At 39.0% G+C, this 25,443-nt stretch overlaps 2 protein-coding genes across 5 annotated transcripts in view; one reads left to right on the top strand and one right to left on the bottom strand.

Moving 5' to 3' along the window:
* The window catches only part of TECPR1 (tectonin beta-propeller repeat containing 1), a 66,821-nt gene extending 62,360 nt beyond the window's left edge, over positions 1-4,461 (top strand). For all 4 annotated transcript variants that reach the window (XM_074281074.1, XM_074281075.1, XM_074281076.1 and 1 more), the window contains one exon: positions 2,125-4,461. In XM_074281074.1, the coding sequence (XP_074137175.1) occupies positions 2,125-2,325 (201 nt within the window). In that variant the 3' untranslated portion in view covers positions 2,326-4,461. The remainder of the gene's footprint in view (positions 1-2,124) is intronic.
* A 4,742-nt stretch (positions 4,462-9,203) lies between these two features.
* BHLHA15 (basic helix-loop-helix family member a15) lies at positions 9,204-13,938 on the bottom strand. The gene is made up of 2 exons (XM_074281078.1): positions 13,721-13,938; positions 9,204-12,330 (listed from the first exon to the last, which is right to left on the bottom strand). Exon 2 carries the CDS (start codon positions 12,270-12,272, stop codon positions 11,748-11,750), a length of 525 nt encoding a protein of 174 aa, XP_074137179.1. The 5' UTR covers positions 12,273-12,330; positions 13,721-13,938; the 3' UTR covers positions 9,204-11,747.
* Positions 13,939-25,443: the final 11,505 nt, after the last annotated feature.

The following is a 25,443-nucleotide window of genomic DNA, read 5'->3' as shown; positions in this document are numbered from 1 at the left end:
ACTTCAGATTCATATATGCATATATTCTTTTCTCTCTGAAAATTTTTTCTCTTTTTTAAAAAAATTAACTGCAGAATAATTTCCTTGAAAGGCTAAGTATCACCACATAATTTGCTGATTTTGATTGAGAATTCATATAACTTTCAAGTTTTAATAGTAAAGAAATATCTTTTAACCTTATTCACATGGAACCACTATTAACCAATTACCAAGAAAGCGTAGTGTAAAGAAACCTCAGAGAAGAGTGTTCAGAGGAGAGGATGGTTAATAGCATCTAATGCAGCAGATAAGTCTAGAGGAATTACAACATAGAAAAAACCCTCAAATTTGTCAATTAAGAGATTGTTGGTAGCTTTGAAGAGAGCGATTTCAGCTGAGATACATGATTTATAGTGCCTCATTTGGTGTCTATATTGATTTTATTGTAATCATTGTGTATAATTATTTTGTTTCTATTTTTTTCTCTCTGCACAACTTTATACATCTTTACAAGTTTCTCTCAGTTCTCCCTAATTGTCATTCTTTATGACACTGTGATATTCCATTATGATCATTTATCATACTTTGTTCAACTATTCCCCATTCATTGAGCACATGATTTGTTTTTGACTTTTTGCTATTAAGAATTATGTTGTTATGAATATTTGGGTGTATATGGGAGCTTTGTTTTTATTATTGGGAGCTCAGAGGCATATCATGGCAGGTAGATACTCTCTGATATATGGAGATGTGTCCACAGAAATGGGATTATGCACAGGGTCAAAGAATAACTTTTTTTACATTGTTTTACACAGTAGTCAGATCAATTATCTCAATATTATGAAGAGTAGATGAGTGAGCTTGACTTCTACAATCCTTCCATTATTTATATTTTTCATCTTTGTCAATTTGATAAATGAGTCAAGTGACATCTGATATTTGTTTTAATTTGCCTTTATTATTCAGATTTGGAGCATTTTTTCACATGGTTATCAGGAACTTGTAGTCCTTTTGGAAATTGTTTAGATCTTTTGACCACTCATCTGATGGAAAATTATTCTCTTTCATGGATTTCTGTTAGTTCCTTACATGTTTTGGATTTCAGATTTTTGTTAGAAATGTTTGATAAAAAAGACTTTCTCCTCTAATATATCTTGTCTTTCTGTTCTAACTGGATAAATTTTTTTTTCATTCTAAATACATGGTAGAACTGGAAAAAAACTGTTTACAAACAACTTACTTTTAAAGACCTGTAGTAAATTTAATATTACTTTCAAAGCTGTCTTATATGGCTGTTTTCTTTTGAACTTCCTTGTCTTCTCTTTTGTTTGTTCTAACAAAACATCTCAGTGATCCTCTCTTTTCCCCTTTTTTTCATCTTACCTATTTTAGCTCCAAATCCCCTCTCCTCAAAAAACAAAACACACACACACACACACACACACACACACACACACACACACACACACACACACACACAAAACAAAGAAGCATGGGCAAGTAAAAAAAATCCACAACTTTGCTGTCCAAAATGAAAAAAAAGTGGGAATTTATTCTGTTTTGTTGTATATATTTGTTGTTGTTGTTACTGTTTTAGATTTATTTGAGTTTTTTGAGACTGGGCCACCCAATGCCTTATCCCACCCGTGACTGATTTCAGCCAACTCAGCCTAGATACTCTCAGCTCCCAGGGGCTCATTGTATTGGTGTTGAACTCCGAGCTCCTGAGCTCAAACAATCCACCAACCTTAGCCTCTTTGGTAACAGGGATTACAGTAGGTGTGAAATAATGCCATATTTGTTATAAGGATTTTGTTTGTCCCCCACTACAGGAGAGGTGATGAAAGGAAGAGAAAATAAATGGTTATAATTAATAAAAAGAAATATTTTTAAAATAGGTCTTATTCTGTACCTTAATCCTAGTACAGATTGACAACCTGAGATTCCTTAATTTTTACTGGCTTTTCTCACCCCTGCCCCTACCTAGAAACTCACCCCTAGTTGGGGGGGATGGAGGGGAAGTACACTGGTAACAAAGTGAGCAAAACCAACATTCTTATTTGCTTTCTTGACATGGGTTCTTTGTCCCTGAGTGAGTAGCCCGGCTGTCCTGGCCCCTCATTATGTTTTCTCCTCTTCTTGCAGGGAGGATGGGACCACCTTTCAGTCCGGGCCAATACCACCAAAGCCCCAAAGAGTGTGCCCCAGGAGCCAGGGGAGGACAATTTCTCTAGGACCACGGACCTGGAAGAGGGAGATGGGAGTGGAGAGAGCAGTTTATTTAACAAGACCATGCTAGTCATGAATGCAATACCGGAGGTGAATGGCAGCGCTGTGACCTGCTAAGGAGCCAAGGCTGCCTTCGCCCGCTGCAGGGACCTGGGAGCCAAGGCGGGTTTTGTAGGGTCTAGATTTGCTATGTGAGCCTTTTACAGTTAGATTTATTTTATTCTTGTATTGGAATTTTACACTTTGTGCAGGGAGAGGATGGAGGCATAGATCCTGTTCAAGGTTGGAGGGAGGTGGCTATTTCAGAGGCCGTCCCACCACCTCCGAAATGTGAATTTTTGTGTCATTGCACTTTGGTCTCAGATCTGGTAAATGTCATTAATCTTACCTTCGCTGCCTCGGAGTGCCCTCCGTGTGCCTCTCTGTTCTGGCTGAGTCCTCTTCATGGGAGATGGCTCCTTTGTTCCCTCTATATGCTTGACCGTCACCACAAGGAGGAACCGGGCCCTGTCTTGGAGCCTATGCTGTTGCTGGTGGCAGAAGGGAGGCAGACCCCAACCCTGACAGCCTTTGGCCAGAGGAGAGGGTTTCGAAGGACTCCTTCCCCAAAGGAGGACTGATAGGGCCCCTTGTCCCTGGTCTGGCTGAATCACTTCTGGACTGGGGTCTCCAGAGTCCCTCCTTGAGCTACTCCTCTTCTCCCGCAGAATGCAGGAGCCTCGTGTGGTTCCTGCTCATATCCCCAGGACTCTTTAGAGCCTGATGCTGGATTCAGTGGGGAAGGAGGTCAGGAAACTTGTGAGGTTAGAGGCAATGGCCAGCTGGCAGCAGTGTCTCAATTTCATTTTTCTTTTCCCTTGTTCTTTCTCTGTCACTTGGATGTATCTCCATATAAAGTAGGATTTAAAAACAGATTTAATCCAACAGCAACCAGTTCATGAAGTGGTTGGTTTTTTTTGTTTTTTTTTTTTAAGGTGGACTTAATTTTGCCATGTCTGTATGTAGACATAATACTACTGAATTTTCCTTATTTTGTTGCTGTTTACTTGTATTGCAAAGGAACGTGCTGCCATGTTTAGAAAGAATTTGATGTGACATTAGATTAGAAAGAAAGATATGCTGTAGAAAATTGTTGTTTGTTCAAAAAACTTGAATTGACATTATCCTAAGTAGTCTTTAATTTTTATTAATTTAACCAAATAACACTAAAGCCAAGGAAGGAAGACTGTAAATTTTAGGATTAAGTATCTTGGGGGAGAGGGGAGTTTTTCTCTGCTCCTCCCCCTGTGAGCATTCAATAATACTTATTTTTACCTTCCTCAGTGAACTGTCTTTATGAGATAAGGCTTGCTGATCCACCCCAAAAAACCACTGCTCCCATCCCATCAGCTGAATCAGAATGCACTTTGTTAAACTGATGAATCAGTGAAATCAGTTTATTAAATTGCCCTTGGTTTTGATTTGTTTTACCCAAGGGTAATGATGGATTATTCTTCTGTCATTTTATTGCCAGATTTACATCCTGTTGGTGAAATTTTCTCTAGTTTGTCTTTCCAAATTGGAGACCTTTGCATGTGCTGTGAATCAAAAACAAATGCCTATTCTCTGATTATTTTAAGATTAAATAGAAGCTGATTTATAATTAGCTTTACCCAGAATCAACCTCCTTTTAATTTTAATCTGTTTTCTTCTGTTGTTAGGAGAGAGGACAGGCATTATGTTTAATTATATTCCTTGTATTGTGTTTTATTACACATGAACAGAATTTTGAATGAAAAATTGCTTTGTGACTTCATCTGTGAATCAGATTTGAAGTCCTAAAGTGAATGTCTTTTTTTTTTTTTTTTTTTGCATGTATTGTATCTTCTGCCATTTTTGACACCAAGATGTACAGTTTGAATGTCCCAAATGGAAAATTGTTCAAGATGGTTTGCGTAGAAAAAAGGAAAAAAGAGAGAAGCTTGTTTACTTATAGTGGATCTATTTCCTATCTTGTTTACATGTTGCATTTCAAGATTTCCTTGTAAATGGGCATTATGTTCTGTATTTTCCTAAAAATTATTTGCAGGTTATGCTATCAATTTCTATTTGTTCTCAAAACAAACTCCTTTAGGAGTTTTAATTCTGCACTCACTCAAAAGGTAAACTTGTTCTTTTCCCTTTTGAGAATAGAATGTTTACATGTTCAACAGTACCAAATTCTCTCAAATTTCCAGGATTCTTTGAGTCAATAAAATATATTCCAGAATAAAATAGTTGTGCATTTTATTTTGTTCATCAAGGCCACTTTCTTAATACATACTATTATATAAAGTATAGAGGGCCCCTGCATATTTGTGCACTAGGGAGAGCATTAAAATGATTGAGAAACTACCTTTTTCTGTGTTTATGCTATTATGTCAGATTTTTTTCTGAAAAGAAATTGCTCATGGGATACAATGTTTTTGCTAGAGAGATTTTCCAGTTTGATTTCAGATGGTTTCTTCTAATTTTATAGCTACTTATTTGTATAAAAAAGCTTGTAGCTTTAGCATCAGAGAAAATGGGTATATACCATTTAGAAAATATCTATTCATGCTGTAAATCTGTATGAACTAATTATACCACTTGCCCAAAGACCAGTTATCTATGCATAAGAAAGAGGTGGTGATTGAGGGATTTTGTGCCTCTAAAAGTTAGCTTCAGAAAACATTTGCAATCCCAACATACAAACTGTGCCTTAAAAACAAGATTTTTGTGTCTACACAAGTTAAAGGAATTGGAAATACTCAGCTTAAGAAAAGAGCATGTTTTTCTTGTGCAGCATGATAAATGTGGAAATATGTATGTTTAGAAAAATTGTATGTTAAACTATATTGGATTACTTGCTGCCTAGGGAGGGAGGAAGTGGGGAGAGGAGAAAAAATTGAACCACAAAGTTTTGCAAGGGTGAATGCTGAAAATTTTTTTTGCGTGTATTTTGGAAAAATAAAAAGCTATTACTTAAAAAAAGAAAAGAAAATCATGTTTGAAGGGGATTGTCGTATGAAAGAAGAATCAGACTTACTCTGCTTGGTCCCAGAAGACAGAACATCAATAGGGAAAAGTTGCAGAAGCAGATTCAGATATGTTAGGCCTCCTAACAGAGTTATCTCAAAATGAACGGGTTGCGGGTTCCCATTTCCCAAGGTTTTGAAGCACAGACTGGATGATCCCTTGTCAGATAGGTTGGAGAAGATATTCTCCATCAGTTGTACTAAGTAGCTTTTGAAGGTCCTTCCAATTCTGAGGCAAAGGGATCCTGTTCCCCCACCATACCAAAGAGGCTTGGAGGATTGTTTTTCTAGTGTGTCTGCCTAAGAAATCAGTATTCAGTTCTGAATTCTGGGGAGAGGGAATAGAAAGTCAAAGATTGAAACCACCTAGCGAATTATTGTCAGGACCCCACCCTTATCTCATTTATACTTCCAGTCTGAGTGGGGTTAAACCCATGTCATTTCATATTTATTGGATTAAAAGTCATGTCTTTTTTGCAATGTCTTAAAGACTCAGTAATTATCCAGATAAGTTAGTCGATGGCCTAAGAAAGATATCCTGAATGACTTGTATTGTCAGGTGGAAGTCACCCTTCAACTTGCATACATAAGCATTGAACATATTTCATGAGGATTGAAGACATCCTTTAGTCTCTTTTGCCTTACAAGGAGAAATGGCTTCCAGTGGTGTTGAGGAATTTGTTTTTCTTGACTGCATATTTGCTACAAGGGTTTTTTAATTTACTTATTATTTATTTATTTATTTTTGGTATTTTTTTCCCCCAAATTGAAGGATGATGGACAAAGAAAATATCAAATTTTGCTCATGGAACAAAAATTCAAAAAGCATTGGCTGCTTTTAGATATGTGCTGCTCTCTGAAAATCAAGGGAGTCCCATTAGATTAAGTAATTAATTAATCCCATTAGAAAGGACCTGAAGAGTTAAAATGGGGAAGCAACCTGTCATCTTGTTTTTCCAGGGGATATTTGCATCAAGATACAGCATATGAGTGACTGTAAGCAAATGTAGTTGAATTTATTGCATCCAATCCAATACAGAATTTACTTATCTAAGCAGTACTTCCCACTTCCATTAGGCCTTTGGGTTTCAGTATTGGATTTCAAAGTTCTTGTGCTGGAAACACACCTGGAAGCACCCACCTTGGAGGGTGTCCTTGGTGGGCCCGCACGGTGGGCCTGGTGACCAGAAAAGGAGTTCACTTTGGGCGTTCCAACCCTTGTTAGAACCGTTCACACAAAATCCTGTCAAAGTCTGACCAGAGCTCCACAACAGCAGGTTTGCTGATGTTATTTTTGGGGAAACCACGCCTAAGATGCAAAGGAAGGAAACTCCAGTACATCTGGAAGAAATCTCATCTTTCATCCAAGGCCCACCTACAGAAATTCAAAACACTGGAGAGGGGAGGAACTCTGGCACTTCTTTATTTCTATAAGGACAAAGAACTCTATTATCTACCTTACGTTTGTGCGATATGCTTAAGGATTTTCAAAGTGCTTTCACATCCACTCAAACTCACTTGGGACTTGCAATTCCCCCCGGGAGGTGGACAGAACATGCATTATTGTTCCCATTTGGAAGATGGGCAGAAAGAGGTGAATTCTCATGCCTCATGTGATGGGGTAATGTGGTTTAGAGGGTAGTGCTGGAATCAGGAAAACATTAGAGTCAGATCCCAATTCAGACTTGGCTTTGTAAGAGATATGGCTGGGGCAAGGAGGACTGTTACAGCAAGTCCCTGTAACCAGTATTTGATCAGCAAAGTTAAGACTCAAACTCGGAGTCATTATCTGTACCTTGGGGTGCCGGACACTGCTGTTTCATGCCTTTTTTATGTAAACAGGGCTGCTTGCCAAGCCCTTTGATATTTCATAATGCCTCTATTTGCCCTAAGAATGACCGAGTCCAAAAAAGCTAGTTAGAACAACAGCAGCTGCCTCTCACTGCTGGGCCCAGCCTTGCCAGGTGAGTCTGGAAAGACTGACTGGCACCCTAGGGAAATCTTCACTCTTGGAAACCCTCTCCCAATGGGGTATCCTGTACTCCAGAGCAGCAGCGAGACTGACTCATTCCGCCATCATTTTCCTATTTGTATAAACAGTACATGAAATTGTATCAAAAATAGGAGCCTAGCACAGAAAGATCCCAGGGCCTCTATCTCTCCTGAGGGACTTCTTAAGTGGGAAAAATGGAGTGGAAGAGATGAATATTTTGAATGAATCATGTCTCATTTTCCTCAGAATTTAAAAAAAAATTTTGTTTTGTAGTTTATGGAAAATTATGTTAACATATAATAATACAACTAAGTACTTAGATAAGAAATTAAAATTCTAGTCACAAGTGTCTATTCCTAGCCTATTTTTAGTGGCAATCTGACCATGTTATCCACCTACCCACAAACTTCGGTAGCTTCCTATTGCCTATAGATTAAAATATAAACTGCTCTGTCAGCCTTTGAAACCCTTCCCAACTTTGCTCTAACCCATTTCTCTGGACACACTTTACATTAATTCCCCGCCTGTGCTCTACAGTCCAACCAAGCCTGACCTTGTCACTTCATCTTCTGTCCCTTCAACTTTGCATGGTCATCCAGGATTGGCCTTCATGCCTGGAATGCACTCTCCCTCCCCACCAAGAATTTGTCCTTCAGAGAATCCTTTTCTGACCCTTCTAACTCCTTGTGCCATTTTTCTCAAACAACTCTTTATATTTATTCTGTATGTACTTGCATTATTCTTTGCTTTCATCCCTGTCAAAGTGGAAATTACTTGCAAAAAATGGTTTCATACTTAAATATTTTTATCACCAGGCTCTAGCAGGCACTTAACAAACAGCACTTAGTAAACACTGACTGATTGATGGATGGATGGATTTACTCTGATGTAAGCCTCTCTCACCCTTAGTCTTATGATTCCCCTAAGATTTTTTGGGACATCGTGTGTGTGTGTGTGTGTGTGTGTGTGTGTGTGTGTGTGTGTGTGTGTGTGTGTGTGTGTGATTAGGAAATTAAAATGAAGATGTGCTGAGAGTTAAACTCATTTTCTTCTTCTAAAATACTACATAAATGAAGAAACATCTTAAAAAAAATCTTTAGCCCAGATTCTATCTATAAAGTTACACATTCATCTTGGACAAGTCAATATTTCTGGGTCTCTCCGTTTCCTCCTTGGTAAAATGAGGTTATGGAACTCATTGACTTCTAATGTAACTTCTTTCCCTAAAGGGCTTTCTTTGCAATGACCCCATGAGGTAGAAAGTCTTATTGCCCCAGGTGAGAGAAAGCAGCATTATAGGGCACTGCCCGGTAGCCTTGGGATCCAGAGACCAGGATTTGAATCCTGCCTCAGATCTCAGCTGTGTGATCAAAGACAAATCATTGAACTTCTCTAGGCATCTGAAAGACAGGTTCAACAAGAGTTGCCTAACTAACCACTTCATAGGGTTATGTCTAGGAAAGCACTTTGAAGTTCATTTACACTAGGCCAACTGGGATTCAGAGGCTGGGACTTGCCTCAGGTTCACTCACCTCTCTCTGAGGCTCCCCCAGACTCAAAGCCTCCTTCACTTTGTTAAGTTTTGCTCCCCCAAACCAGGCCAGTGGGGAAAAAAAGGGAAATTATAAAGCATGGTCTGGTAGACAGCCAATAAGATGTTGACTAGAATTAGTCACAAAATTCCTACTGGGTGTTCAAACAGGGCATAATTTGTCACTAGACAAAGCAGAGTTTCTTGAAAATGAGTCAATCCACCCTGGACCTGTGATTTGAAGTATGATGTGGGAGGAAGATCTCTATAACTCTTGAAGAGAGAGTTGTCTGAGGCTAAGAGGTTATGATTTGCTCACGATCAAGTAGCTATTAGTTTCTATCATTAAGACACTGAAAATAATGCTTTTAGTAGGGGACCAGAAAGAGATTGTGTCTCTAGCCTCCTATGAAAAACACTACATCTCTAATCACAGTATCATAAAACATCTTTTATTGTTCAATTGTTTCACTCTTATGCAATTTTGGGACCCCATTTGGGGTTTTCTTGGCAAAGATACTAGAGCGGTTTGCCATTTCTTTCTCCAGCTCACTTTACAGATGAGAAAACTGAGGCAAACAGGGTTAAGTGGTTTGCCCAGGGTCACACAACTAGTAAGTGTCTGAGGCCAGAATTGAACTTGGGTCTTTCTGAATTCAAAACTGCCTAGCTGCCCCCAAAAAACAGATCTAGAGTTTGGTTTTAAGTTTTCAATGTTAGCCAGCAACCAGCATATTTCCCTGATGATTGCATAGAGCTCAGTGGCCACAATCCTATTATATAATCGTACTATAATGCAATTAAATAACATTTTAACACAGCTCCCCTCATGCTCATGGACACTATATTAGCTTGACAATTCTTCTGAGAATCTTTGGAGGAGAAACACTATCATTCCAAAGAGAATTATACTAAGAATTCCCATAAGCATATAGTATTTGTGAAATCTACCAAGCAGAAAACACAGTCTTACATTATTCTCTCATGTAAGAAATACTATTGTTTTCATGAAGCAAAAGCACCCTATGCCATCCCTCCTGTCTCGAAGTTCACCACCTCCCTCTGCTATGAAACACAAGGAAATGTATCTAAGAAATGATCCTCGTACGGCTTAGTTCTCAGCACCTGAGCAGCTCACCAGGGTCTCTACAGGAGCCAAGAGAACAAAAGGACCACGTCCCCTCCTACCTGACTGCCTAACTAGACACTCACAGGAGAGGTGGGGGTGTCAAGGGAAGTGGGCAGCTGTACATGGGGGAAGTGTGCAGCTTCCCCCATCATCCCTCACCTGGAACAATGCACAATGAGCACAAACAACTATTCGAAGAATTGTTGATAGAGTTCATCCCAACCAGAAAAGAGAGCAGAATGGAGCTTGGCAAAACTCTGAGTCTGGAAGAACAGGGCAATCTGACTCCAAAGGAAAGCCAGAATTTCTGCACGAAGAAAAGCAACATGTTTTTCTTCCACATGAAAAAGAAGGCATTTAAAGTCTGCATATTAACACTTAGAGCAGCCTAGTGCCCAGGCATTTTCTCCTCAATTTTGTATAAAGTATACTTTTTGTACCCAATACAGAAACTCCTTTCCAAGGCACTGACTGTCCCATGATTTTTGTGTCTAGTTCATGAATTGCAAGAATTTCTGTACAGATCTCACCAACAATGTTCCACAAACTTGTAGGATTTGGTTCCATCTTTCTTCTTCCAAGAGTCTTTTAGAAAATCATAAAAAGGAGGGAAAAAAAAGATATAAAACCCACTTTCTTAGCAAAACTCCCTCTAGAATAAGTGTTTTTTAACCTGGTGCTCAAAGGCCCTAAAAGGGCCTGTAGATAGATTTTAGGGAGGTCTGTGAACTTGCTTGGGGGGGAGGAGGAGGGTTGCTTTATTTTCCCTACCTTTTAACTAAAATTTAGCATTTCCTTCTTTTATTTAAAAACATTCTTCTAAGAAAGAGTTCATGAGCCTCATCAGACAGCCAAAGGGATCCATGATATTAAAATGGTTAAGAACTCCCGCTCTGCAGTTGTACAGGATTTCTATTCCATCACAGACCAGAAGCAAAAAACTAACTATAGCCCGGCCCCAACACACTTTTGATAAGTGAGCACTTTATTTGGACTAAGCTCAAGTTTCCTTATCTGCAAAATGAGAGAAGTAAATTCAATAATTATGAAAGTCCCTTCCAACACTTAGTCATAGAATGATATTTGATTGAAGTTGTCAGCATGGCATTGTGGTTAGAGAGAAGATGGGTTCATTTCTTACCTCTGGCATATTAACTGTGTGACTGTGGTCAAGTCACTAACACTATAAGGTATTGAATTATAGAGTTGCCATTTGCATTTAGTGGAGTTCCCTACATAAGTCAGATACATCACGGTTCCTGACCAAAACAAAAGGAATCCACCGCAAAAAGGTTAGACCGAGGTTTTGATTTCTGTTGACAATATTTACAAAAAACAATCTCCTACAAGGTTATTTGTCACACAAGAGAGGGTCAGAAATGTTTCCCTTACAAAGGTCAAAATAGGAATAAAGCACCACCTGGGTCACTACAGGCTCCAGATGAGTCAATTCTGTTTCCATTTCCTACCCCTCGGGGCACATTTCAAATGGATAATACAAGAATCAGGCCTTGGACACCTGTCTGAGTACACTCAGGTATCCAGAGTTGAGAGTCACACAGTGCCTGAGGCTGAGGGGTGGAAAATGCCCTCTGGGGACTGTGATTGAGCAAGGGGCTTTCAGTTCAAGTTTTTCACAGGAACTGGCTATTTTTTAGAAGGAAGATGAACTACTATTTCTGTATGGGGAAAAAAATATATATTGTCCAGTAGTCTGTGCATGAAAATTTGAGATGTTAGCCAAAATGTAACAGATAATAAAAATTGGGTGACTCGAAGTTACTCCTTTTCAGAGTCCATTACTCCTTGCCTGTAGGTGTCATGATGTTGGTCCAGAGGGACTCGGTCCCTCTAGCTCCCCTCCCGAAAGCTGTGGATCTGGGTGGAGTATTTCTTTAGGTGGTCTTCATTATCCTCTTCTCGCTGCTGCTGATAGTGCTGGTAGAATTTGGAGTTGTGAGCAGATCCTTCCCCTTCCAGAGGAGGGAGACAACCATTGGACATGTTGAGGATGGTGGAGGTCAGACATTTGATATAGTTTTTGGCCAGAGTGAGGGTCTCAATTTTGGAGAGTTTCTTCTCCGCTCTGACGTGGGGAATGACTTCTCGCAAAGCTTGGAAGGCATTGTTGAGTTTGTGCATCCTCTGCCTCTCCCTTTCGTTACTCTCCAGCCTCCGCAAATTGCTTTCCCGGCTGCCTGAGGATGACTTCTTCCTGGCAGGCCCTACCTTGCTGCCCTCAGCCTTCTCCCCCTTCCGCCTGTCCCTGCTCCTCAAACATTTCTCCAGGTCCTGTTTACTGGATGTTGGCTCACCATGAAATGTCTCTTTGTCCGCCAAAATCTTGCGCTTTGTGGGTTTGTTTTTGGTCTTCATATTTCAGTAGAAGATGGGAAATGACAACCGAGGCTTATCTCCAATTTTTTTTTTCCTCCTAAAAATAAAAGGGCTTTTTAAAAATCTTTGGGCACCAATCATGAATGGGTTGTAACAGTACAACACAGACAGTCCACAGTGTCACACACTTGTGACCAGGGTTGTCAAGGAGCATGCAACACCATTAGAAAGATACAGAGAAGCCATAACTGAGCTCTTTCATTTTTAAGGCCTTTTCTCCTAGGTATCCTCTACTTTGTATTTATTGTGATTGTGCTAATAATATGTTCTCTGACACAGTGACTGTGAGGTTACTGCTTTCTCTTTGTCAATCAAGTGCTTAGCACAGCGGCTATACATAATTTAAGTACTTAATAAATATACTTATTAATAATAAAAGTACTTAATAAAGTGATAGAATTTGGCAATTTTTGAGATTTATTCAATGAGATCAGCAGGGTTCCCTGTCTTGCTCCACAAGACATTTTTGGGTTCTGAGTGACTTTCACCTTTTTGCTCTCCCCAAGACAAGATGCCCTGAGTTCTCACTTTTAAAAAATAAGAGTGTTTTATTTTTCCTTAAGTAATTACGGTCACGTAGACAACTTTCCACATTCACTTTTTGTAAGATTTTGAGTCCCCAACTTCTTCCCCTCTCTCTTCCTTTTCCCCTCTCTCCTTCCCCTTCCCCAATCCAGCAAGCGATCTGATATAATTACATATGTCTCACTTTCTTTAAACCTGGACATTCACCCCTGAAGTTCCCGTCTGAAATCCCCTGACGGCTAACCTCGAAGAGAAGTCCTTAAATCCCTGGGCAGCCCGGACACATCCTCCCATTTCCCCGCGGCCCTCGCGAAAGCACGTGCCAAGCGCCCGCTCCCACCTTTAAGCCCCACTCCTCATAGACACGCCAGAGGAAGGCCACAGCACCAGGAGCTCGGACAACAGCCACGAGGGTTTTAGACATTAGGGGGCAGAAGTTACAAGGGAGAGGAGGCTCGGTTGGCCCGGCAGCTCTTGTGCAGCCCCCCTCCGGACCAGACCAAGACACCTGTCAAGATGTCCTCTCGCCCCCACCCCACGCAGCCCTTCTTTCCCTAAAGGAGGCAGGAGCGAGACCTCCCGGACGGCTTTTAGCGAGAGGGGACTGGATGGTCCCTCCGTGACCCGCCGCGGTGAGTCGGGGGATGGGAGTGGGAGCCTTTGCAAGCGCCCCGCCGGGGTCGGCAGCGGGGAGAAGGAATCAGGACGGGGAGGGAGAAGTGGCAGAGGCCCCCCGCTAACTCAGAAGGCACCAGTCTCACGGTGTCGCTTCTCCCGCGCCCCCCTCCCCAACTGTGGAGACCAGAGCACTCCAGCCTCCCATCCTCCACCTCGACCCTCCCGTCAGGTTAGCGGTCCCAGCCCCGGGTGACTGCGCGCGGCCCCCGCCCCTGCCTGTTTACCTGCAGGTCAGAGAAGCGGGCCTGGAACAGGTGCTCGGCCGGGACAGGTGCTCGGGGCCAGCGGGCTCGGGCTGCCCACGGGGGACAAGGACACGTCGCTTTAGTTCGGGCCCGGGCGGGGCGGGGCAGGGCTGGGCCAGCGGCTCCGGGATGTAAATGAGCCGGGGTGGGGGTGGTACGGGAGGGGGGATGCGGGAGAGAAGTAGAGAGGAGAGGAGGAAATCTGCTGGGGGGAGTGGAGGAGGGAAAGGAGGCGGGAGCTGGGTTCGAGGGGTGGGACGAGAGTGGGGGGCGGTGTCTGTCCGGCATCTCCCTCCCTCTTAAAAAAGAGGGGGGAAAGCCTTGGGGCTGGGGGGTTAGGGGGAGGAAGAGACCGAAACTGGAGGGGTGGGTCGGGCTTCTCCACCCCCCTCCACACACGCCCCCCCGAGCGGAGGAGAGGGAGGGACGTCCTGCAGCCCGGAGGCAGGGGGAGGAACAGAACTAGCATTGTCTGGAGGAGCCCAAGGAGGAAATCTGTCCCAAGCCGTTACCTGACCGGCTGGGCCACCTCGGGTGGAAGGGGCAAGACTTTCTTTCTGTAACAAAAATTTCAACTAACAAACACTGCTTTTCTCTCTCTCCCCTCTCCCCAGCTCCTATTTGGGGGGGAAAATAATAATCCCCGTAACAAATATGTATAATCAAGAACCGCAGATCCCCGACCCAAAGTGCACGCCCCACCCTGCCTCCTGGTCAGAAAGGGGATGGCTTGGTCCGTCTTCTGCTCTGCGGTTGGACACAATCTTTCCTGCTCGAGTCTTCGGAGTTGCAAGTCTTTACAATGTTGCTGTAAGGGTAGAAATTGTTCTCTTGGTTCCGCTCGCTTCATTCTGCATCAGTTCACACAAGTCATTGTAGATTTCTCTGACACCATCCTTCATTTCTTACAGCACGACAGTATTCCTTTACACACAAAGACATACATTCATATATAATTTATTCCCCTAATTATATACCAGTCCCCCAACTGATTCCCTCCCCCCGCTTAGTTTCCAGTTCTTTGCTACCGCAAAAAGAGCAGCTATAAATATTTCTGTACACGTGTGTCCTCTTTCATTGAACTCCCCGGTAGGGGTGTCCGCAGAAGGTAGTTTCACAACACGATTGTTTCTCTTCTAGATCTAGGAGGATACTAACCGATGCTAACTGAAAAGGGTTTTTTGTTTTGTTTTGTTTTGTTTTGTTTTGTTTTGTTTTGTTTTGTTTAGAATTTTTTTCCCACAGTATATATGCATGAGTGATTTTTAAAATAATATTATCCCTTGTATTCATTTTTCCAAATTATCCCTCCCTCCCTCCACTCCCTCCCCCCATGACAGGCAATCCCATACATTTTACATGTGTTACAATAAAACCTAGATACAATATATGTGTGTAAATCCAATTTTCTTGTTACACATTAAGTATTGGATTCCGAAGGTATAAGTAACCTGGATAGATAGACGGTAGTGCAAACAATTTACATTCACTTCCCAGTGTTCCTTCTCTGGGTGTAGTTGTTTCTGTCCATCATTGATCAGCTGGAAGTGAGTTGGATCTTCTTTATGTTGAAGATATCCACTTCCATCAGAATACATCCTCATACAGCATTGAAGTGTACAGCGATCTTCTGGTTCTATTCATTTCACTCAGCATCAGTTGATGTCTCTCCAAGCCCCTCTGTATTCATCCTGCTGGTCATTTCTTACAGAACAATACTATTCCATAACCTTCATATACCACAATTTACCCAACCATTCTCCAACTGATGGACATCCATTCATCTTCCAGTTTCTAGCTACTACAAAAAGAGCTGCCACAAACATTTTGGCACATACAGGTCCCTTTCCGCTCTTTAGTATTACTGAAAAGGGTTTTAAAAGAAAAGGCGAAGAAAAATGAGTCGTCTGGTGGGGGGAAATGGACTAAATTCACAGCAGATCTGAAGTGGCTGAGAGAGAAAAACGACGAAAGAGAAAAGCTCTTTAGAGACTACCTAAATGTTTTGTTTTTGTTTTTAAACTGGATCTGTGATTTCATTGGCAATGGGATGTCCCAAAGAGGAAACCCTTCCTGTATGGATCTGCATCTCTTCTGCCATTTGTAGGTCACAGAGTTAATATGGCTAGAACTGGAAGGGGTGGGTGTCATTTTACAGATGTAGAAACTGAGGCCCAGGAAAATTAAGGAATTGCCCAAAGTTACATAGTAAGCATCAAAATTTGCGACCTGAACCCAAGGCCTCTGATTCCACAACCGTTATTCTCTCTCCTCCCACCTCTGCTTCTGATTCTTGGGACATCATAGTCAGCTTTTTTTTTTCCTTCTAAATATACTTCTGTATTTGTTATTCTTCGCCAGAAAAATCAGATAAAAAGAAGAAATAAAAAAACATGACAAAGAAAAAAAAAAAGCCAAGCAAACAAACACACCACCACCACCAAAAAAAGGTGAAAATACTATGCTTTGATCCACATTAAGTCCCCATAGTTATTTCTCTGGGTGAGGATGGCATTTTCCATTCCAAGTCTGTTAGAGTTGCCTTGAATCACCTCATTGCTGAAAAGAACCATGTATCACACTTGATCATCGCTGCTATATATACAATGATCTGGTTTTGTTGACTTTACTCAGCATCAGTTCATGTAAGTCTTTCTGAAATCATCCTGTTGGTCATTTCTTCCAGAACAATAATATTCCATAATATTCATATACCATAATTTATTCAGCCATCTTCCACTAGAGGGGCATCCACTCAGTTTCCTGTTCCTTGCCACCACAAAAAAAGGTCAGCTGCCTTTTCACCAGGGAGCAGCCCTTCCTCTTTGACTCCCATGAGTGATGTCTTTTAAGAGTTTCAGCTCTGCTTCCAACACTCCAGAATTCACCACTGTGCTTGTGGGGGTACTGCATATACTTCTTCAGTTTTTTTGTAAATTGTTTTCCTGAATAGCAATGTAAGCTACTTGAGAGGTTGTTTTCTTCTTGTGTTTGTATCCCTTATGCTTAGCACAGGAATTGGCATAAGGTAAATGCTTGTTGACTGCCTGACTTCCATTGAATTATGTTTCCCACATGTTCCATGTTACAAGATTTGTCAAAGACAGAGCTTGAACCTGTGTCTTCCTGACTAAAGTAGGTACCCTGTTGTGGGAGGGCTACAGTACTGGGTTTGGAATCAAAAAGACCTGAGTTCAAATCCACCCTTAGACACTTACTAGATGGGTAAACTTGGCAAAGTCACTTAACCACAGGTTAAGGTAGTATGGAGTCAGGAAAATGTACTGAACAACAATGCCATGAATCTCCATTAGAGAGAACTCCATAGAGAAGATTATTTTGAAACATTGTCAGTCAGACAGCTTGGTTACATGTATGTAGCATGTCTGTAATATATATGTGATATGTATTTTTTTTAATATCTCCATAACAGGACACTTTGCAAACAACATTTCCTTTCCTTTCTTCAAAGAATAGGAAGGAAGGGGCAAACAAGCATTTTGGGAAAATGAGTTTGGGAAGTAGGCAGGCAAAGGAAGCTTTGGATTCCCTACTGGGAAGATCCTTTTGGATGCAAGCTCTGGCACCATGAGACCCCTTCATCTTGGGAAGGTGGGTTTCCCTATAGGATCCACAAATCTTGTTCATAAGAGAACTCAAAGGTAAGAGTACCTAAAAGGAGGGACATATCTGAGATGGGAAAAAATTTGGTCATAGGGGAAATTGTTTCAAAATAGCTCATCCTTGGACAAATTAGGCCTTTGTAAGGCAGCCAAGTTCAGGAAGATCTCTGGTTATCTTCTTAGTATTATTTGTTTTATTATCTTAAATTCAACTCTAACCAGAGGATGGAAAGCAATATGTGGTCTGCACCCATCTGTTTGCTGTCCATCAGACTTAGTAGTCCTTAGGCACTCATTGTTGGCAGCTGAGAATTCCTGGCCTAAGTAATTAGACCAACAAAATATTTTGCAGTTTGATCTCTTTCCTTTCTTTCCCTACTAAAGTGTTCAGTAATAGAACATAAATGTGAAAGTATTTTATTTAGACACTTTTCATTGTTATCTGTCAGTCAAACTGCTATTCTGTCCCTTTTCTCTCTTAATTTCATATCCTATGACAAATTCCAGTCTTAAAGTTGAGAACTCAAAAAGATAAAATGGTTAAGAATTTGTAGTGGTTGCTGTTTAACGGCAGAATGTTTAATACTCTAAATGGATCTCCTCAAACTTAAACCACATTGAGAGCTACTTGAAGAAGAATAACTTGTTTTCCATCTAATATTAAAACACAAAGCAGGTAAAATCCACGCCTTGGGAAACCAGGTTCTTTTCCATCACAGTGTTTGTATCTATCACAAATTATTTCCTACTTAAGACTTTGACTACACCTGGTGTTTTTTTTGTTTTGTTTTGTTTTGTTTTGTTTGTTTGTTTTTAAAGAAGCAATCTCCCTTTATTGACCACATGTAGGAAAAAGACACCAAATCCTATTTTGCACTCAAAATTTTTATGTATTTTGGCTAATATAGAATTGTGTTTTGCATTATTTCACATGCAGAATAGATATTACTCTCTTCATTGGTTGGGGAAAAAAGTGAAGGGAAGGAGAAAATTTGGAACTCAAATTTTTAAAAAATTGAATGTTAAAAATAAATAATATTTTAAAAATAAAAATACCATTTTGATAAAAAATTAGGGGTTTTGTCTTTTAAGAAATCAAAGATAGCAATGCTGACTAAAAAAAATCACATAAAATTAACCATATTCAGACCTCCCTAATCTATGTAAAATAACTCAATTTAACTTTATAGCTTTATAATAATTCACATTGGCAAAATAATTTTGCAGATATCCTGTGAAGTAGGTGGCATAAACATTATTAGACCTATTTCACAAACAAACTCCAGTACCTGAGAGAGGAATGGTCAAGAGAAGATTAAAAGGAAAGGAAGAAAGTATTAAAACCTGGGATCAGAGGTGGGGAAAGAGGAAGAACAGGGCAACAGAATGGGAATAAACCTTATATTTATAGATCACAGAAGTCAAGCAAACTTTCTTTTATCCACTTATTTTTACTTGTAATGATTTGTAAATGTGTAAAATCATGCTTTTTTTAAACTTTTATTTATTTTTAATTTTTACAAAAAAATTATGCATAGGTAATTTTCCAGCATTGACAATTGCAAAACCTTTTGTTTCAACTTTTCCCCTCATTCCCCCCCATCTTTTCCCCAGATGGCAGGTTGACCAATACATGTTAAATATGTTAAAGTATAAGTTAAATATAATATATGTATATGTGTCCAAATAGTTATTTTGCTGTATAAGAAGAATCGGACTTTGAAATAGTGTACACTTAGCCTGTGAGGGAAATAAAAAATGTTGGCAGACAAAAATGGAGGGATTGGGAATTTTATGTAGTGGTTCATAGTCATCTCCCAGAGTTCTTTTGTTGGGTGTAGCTGGTTCAGTTCATTACTGCTCTATTGGAGCTGATTTGTTTCATCTCATTGTTGAAGAGGGCCACATCCATCAGAATTGATCATCATACAGTTATTGTTGTTGAAGTATATAATGATCTCCTGGTCCTGCTCATTTCACTCAGCATCAGTTGATTTAAGTCTCTCCAGGCCTTTCTGTATTCATCCTGCTGGTCATTTCTTACAGAACAATAATATTCCATAACATTCATATACCACAATTTATTCAGCCAATCTCCAATTGATGGGCATCCACTCAATTTCCAGTTTCTGGCCACTACAAAGAGGGCTGCCACAAACATTCTTGCACATACCGATCTCTTTCCCTTCTTTAAAATCTCTTTGGGATATAAGCCCAGTAGTAACACGGCTGGATCTAAGGGTATGCACAGTTTGATAACTTTTTGAGCATAGTTCCAAATTGCTCTCCAGAATGGCTGGATGTATTCACAACTCCACCAACAGTGTATCAGTGTCCCTGTTTTCCCATATCCCCTCCAACATTCTGCATTATCTTTCCCTGTCATTCTAGCCAATCTGACAGGTGTGTAGTGGTATCTCAGAGTTGTCTTAATTTGCATTTCTCTGATTTATAACGACTCAGAGCACCTTTTCATATGGCTAGAAATAGTTTCAATTTCTTCCCCTGAGAATTGTCTGTTCATATCCTTTGACCATTTATCAATTGGAGAATGGCTTGACTTCTTATAAATTAGAGTCAATTCTCTATATATTTTGGAAATGAGGCCTTTATTAGAACGTTTGACTATAAAAATGTTTTCCCAGTTTATTACTTTCCTCCTAAGTTTGTCTGCATATGTTTTGTTTGTACAAAAATTTTAATTTGATATAATCAAATTTTTCTATTTTGTGATCAATAATGATCTCTAGTTCTTCTTTGGTCATAAATTCCTTCCTTTTCCACAGGTCTGAGAGGTAAACTATCCTATGCTGAGTAAGGTCAACAAGTAAGAAGTTAAGGCTGGTGAAAAACTGCTCAGGGCTCACTGGTTTTTTGTATATCCTGGGTCTGTGCTCTGAGTGTAATAATAATAATAATAATAATGAATGAATTTGTTTAACATGTTTCTGCATTGTTAAGGATGATCAGCAGAAGCACCTATCAATGAATCTTTTGACAACACTAAATTAATGCTGGCTATTAAAAAAAAGAAAGAAGTTAAGAACCTACATAGAATCTTAAAAATATTAGAGATGATAGATCTCAAATGATTTCTGAATGGGAATAGAAAATAATTTACATACTTCTCAATTCTTCATAAAACACTTTTACAAATCATATTTTAGGGCATAAAACATCATTGAAATATAGAAAAGCAATAATACTAAATATATTACTTTTTACAAGACAATAACAAGTAGATTCAAGAAAGAAGCTTTGAGTAAATACTAAAAAGTATTTGGTGACCTTAATTCTAAAAAACTTGTGTGTCAAAGGACAAATTATTGAAAAAATAAAAAATTTCATTAAAGAAAATGACAATTAGACAATATATCAAAATTTATGGGATGCAACTAAGGCAGGTTTTTTAAAAAAAATTATTACTTTTTATTGACAGTAATTTTTTACATTAACCTTTGCACTCACTTCTGTTCGGATTTTTTCCTTCTCTCCCTCCACCCCCTCCCCTAGGTGGCAGGCAGTCTTATACATGTTAAATATGTTATAGTATATCTTAGATACAATATGTGTGTATAGGACCTAACAGTTCTCTTGTTGCACAGGAAGAATTGGATTCAGAAGGTAAAAATAACCTGGGAAGAAAAACAAGAAAGCAAACAGTTCACACTCATTTCCCAGTGTTCCTTCTTTGGGTGTCGCTGATTCTGTCCATCATTGATCAATTGGAACTGAATTAAATCTTCTCTATGTTGAAGATATCCACTTCCATCAGAATACATCCTCATACAGTATTGTTGTTGAAGTGTATAATGATCTCCTGGTTCTGCTCACTTCACTCAGCATCAGTTCATGTAAGTCTCTCCAAGCCTCTCTGAATTCATCCTGCTGGTCATTTCTTACAAAACAATAATATTCCATAACATTCATATACCATAATTTACCAACCATTTTCCAATTGATGGGCATCCAATCATTTTCCAGTTTCTAGCCACTACAAAAAGAGTTGCCACAAACATTTTGGCACATACAGGTCCCTTTCCCTTCTTTAGCATTTCTTTGGGATATAAGTCCAGTAGTAACACTGCTAGATCAAAGGGTATGCATAGTTTGATAACTTTTTGGGCATAATTCCAGATTGCTAAGGCAGTTTTAAAAAAGAAAATTTTTTCTATCTAAATTTTTTCTATAAGAAAAGAACAGAACAATAAATTGGACATGGAATTAAAAAAACTAGAACATTAGCAAATAAAAAACCCCAATTTAATAACAAAGTAGAAACTTTGAAAATAAAAAAGTAAAATTTAGAGCAAAAATAAAAGCATTAAAATGATAACTGCAACAAAATAACATTTAAAATTAATAAAATAGGTTATTAGCTAATTTGATTTCTAGAAAAAGAGAAAGGAAAACCAAAGTGTTTGTGCTAAAAATGGAAAAGGAGATTTCTTAACAATTGAAGAGAAAACAAAGGAAATTATCAAATATTTCATCTAAACACATACTGATGACTTAAAGAAAATGAACTAAATCTTTGAAAATATAAAATAAACAAATGAACAAAAGAATACTTAAATAGCCTAATTTTGAAAAAGAAATTGACATCATAAGTGAACTTTTTAAAAAATAATAGCTTTTTATTTTCAAAATATATGCAAAGATAGTTTTCAACATTTACCCTTATAAAACGTTGTGTTTCAAATTTTTCTTCCTTCTTCCCCCCCACCTCTTCTCTAAACAGCAAACAATCCAATTCATGTTGAACATGTGCAATTCTTTTATATACATTTCCACATTTATCATACTGCTCAAGAAAAATTAGATCAAAAAGGGGAGGAGGAATGAGAAAGAAAATAAAATGCAAGGAAACAGCACCAAAAAAGGTGAAAATACTATGTTTTGATCCACAGTCAATCCCCATAGTCCTCTCTCTGGATGCAGGTCTCTCCATCACAAGTCTATGGGGATTGGTCTGAATCATCTCATTGTTGAGAAGAGCCAGGTCCATCAGAATTGATCATTCCATAATCTTGTTGCCATGTATTATGATCTTCTGATTCTGCTCATTTCACTCAGCATCAGTTCATATAAGTCTCTCCAGGTCTTTTCTGAAACCAGTATATATACTATATATATATAGTATATGATCATACAATATATACTATCATATAGTATATATATATATGTATATATATATGTGTATATTATAATTTATTTATTTATAACTTATTCATCCATTCCCCAATTGACCTGGGCATCCCATAAGTGAATTTTTAAAGGAAAAAATTTACAAGCAAATTATGTCCTACATTCAAATAAAAATTAATTCCAATATTATATAAGAAAAAAAGGATAGGATACAAATGCCATATAAATTAATATAAAGATGATTCCTAAACCAGGGAGATACAAAGCAAAGAAAGAAAAGTATAAATCAATATCATTGACAACATGGACAGAAAATGTTTAAATAAAATAATAGTAAATAGGTTATACTGTTATTGTTTGTCCTTTGTTCTGGAAGAGAATCATCATATCAGGGAGGGAATGCCATGACGTGCAAGTGAATTGGATTTAAATGAGGGAGGGCTGTACAAGGGCGCCTGCCACACTTTGCCCTGGGAAGCTTCCTCCATCCAGTGGCCAATTTGTAACATGCTGTTGTCTCCAGAAGCTGCCCATTGCTCTCTGGAAGGAGATCTGCTGTGTTAACTCAAATCTCTCAGACAGATTCTTCTTCCTGTAGAGAGCCGACTTCCCTTCCTGCAGAGAGCAGCCTCAAGTCTGGTCCAGAAACAACTCAGAACATGTAGAGATGGCCCCGGGTACAGTGGGGGACTTGGGATTTACCAGGTCTCTATTTGACTTAGGCAATGTCCATTCGGTGGTTAGCATAAGAATTAAGGTAGAGAATGGCCTCTTTTACCTAGTCTCCTCCCCTCACTCCCCAAAGAATCAGTCTGTATTGATTCCAGATTGTCTTCGGGGTTTCTGGATAAAACAGAAACAATGTACAGTCACTGAGCAAAAGAGGATACAAACCAAGACCAAGGAGGGCTTGACCTGGGACCTAGTCAATCAATGAGAGTCAAAGTGATTTGGATTTAAGGCATGTCCTTCAGAAAGAAATATAGTCAGTGGGCAAGAATCTAGAATCCCAACCAAGAATAATCTAGCAAAATTGAAGATAATTCTTCAGGGGAAAAGGTGGATATTCAATGAAATAGAAGATTTTCAAGCATTCATGATGAAAAGACCAGAGCTGAATAGAAAATCTAATTTTCAAATATGGGACTCAGGAGAAGCATAAGATGGTAATCAGGAAAGGGAAATCATAAGGGACTTAAAAAGATCTGTTTATATTCCTACATGGGATACCTGTAACTCATTAGAACTTTCTCATTATTATGGTAGTTACAAGGCTATATATAGACAAAGGGCACAGGTATGAGTTGAATATGAAGGGATACTATTTACAAAACATAAAATTAAAGGATGAGAGGAATTTACTGGAAGAAAGGGAAAGGGAGAGGTGAAATGGCATAAATTACTATAAAAGAAGCAAGAAAAAGCTTTTACAGTGGAGGGGAAGAGGGAATAAGTGAATTTTACTCTCATTAGAATTGGCTCAAAGAAGAAATAATATACACACTCAGTATGGATATAGAAATCTATCTCAACCTGCAAGAAAGTAGGAAGAGAATATGGAAAAGGGAGAGGAATATGGAAAACATTTTTGAGGAGGAACAGGGTGAAAGGGGAGAGAGGTGTGAGGAAAACAGAATGAAGGGAAATAGCAATAGCAATTATGAAAAAAAAATTTTGAAGCAAATTTCTCTGACAAAGGGCTCATTTCTCATTTCACATAGAGAACTGAGTCAAAATATAAAAATGAGTCATTTCTCAATTGGTAAATGATCAAAAGATTCGAAGTTTTCTAACGAAGTAATCAAAATAGCCATGACCATATGAAAAAAATACTCTCCTTTTGTCTGGAGAAATGCAAATTAAAATGATTCTGAAGTACTATTTTATACTTATTAAATTAACTGGTGGGCCAGAAAATGGAAAATGACAAATGTTGGAGGGAATGTAGGAAAAATAAGACATTGATGCATTATTGGTGGCACTGTGACCTGATTCAACCAAAGGGCTATAGACTCATGCATATCCTTTGATTTAACAATACCACTCTGGGCATATACCCCAAAAGTGATTATAAAAGGAAGGGGAATAACGACTTATTTGTACAAAAATATTTTCTCAGAATAAAGAATTGGAAATTGATAGGACACACATGGATTGGAGAATGGCTGAATAAATTGTGGTATGTGATTATGATAGAATACTATTGTTACTATTTTTTTGTTTGTTTTCTTTTTCTGAGGCTGGAGTTAAGTGACTTGCCCAGGTCACACAGCTAGGAAGTGTTAAGTGTCTGAGACCAGATTTGAACTCGGGTCCTCCTGAATTCAAGGCTCATGCTCTATCCACTGTGCCACCTAGCTGCCCTGATACTATTGCTCTTTAAGAAATGATGAGAAGATTCTCTCAGAAACCTGGAAAGTCCTCCATAAGCTCATGTACTATATACAAAGTAATAGCAATGTTATGGGATGATTAGCTGTGAATGACTTTGCTATTCTCAGCAATATAATGATCCAGTCTACTCTGAAGAATTTATGATGAGGGTTTTTTTTTTGGGGGGGGGCTACATTTTCTATCATAATATGACTTTTATGGAAATGTTTTGCATAACTGCAATTTGCCTTCTCACAGTGGGGGAAAGAGAGGAGGAGGAAGGGAGAGAATCTGGAACTCAAAGTTTTAAAATCAAATGTAAAAATTTTTTTGTATGTAATTGGGAAAGAAATAAACCCCAACATAGCCCGCATACCCCCAAATATCCTGAAATCTTTCAGTGATCAAACTTTACATTCCATTGGGCAGAACATCAACAGGTAAGGGTATGAAAAACTCTATGTGGATAGAGGGAAGGAAAAGGAAAGGAAAAAAAGAAAAGAAAATGAAAAGAACTCACAGTCTAATTGAGGAAAGCATGCAAATGCTTGTAAGATG

Source organism: Sminthopsis crassicaudata, chromosome 1 (genome assembly GCF_048593235.1).
Source record: "Sminthopsis crassicaudata isolate SCR6 chromosome 1, ASM4859323v1, whole genome shotgun sequence".
Lineage (NCBI taxonomy): Eukaryota > Metazoa > Chordata > Mammalia > Dasyuromorphia > Dasyuridae > Sminthopsis > Sminthopsis crassicaudata.
Note: the sequence above shows the minus strand (reverse complement) of the source record. Positions and strands in the feature narration are given on the sequence as shown.

Coding starts and splice junctions, on each gene's coding strand:
- BHLHA15 (XM_074281078.1), bottom strand. CDS start 12,272: ATGAAGACCAAAAACAAACCCACAAAGCGCAAGATTTTGGCGGACAAA.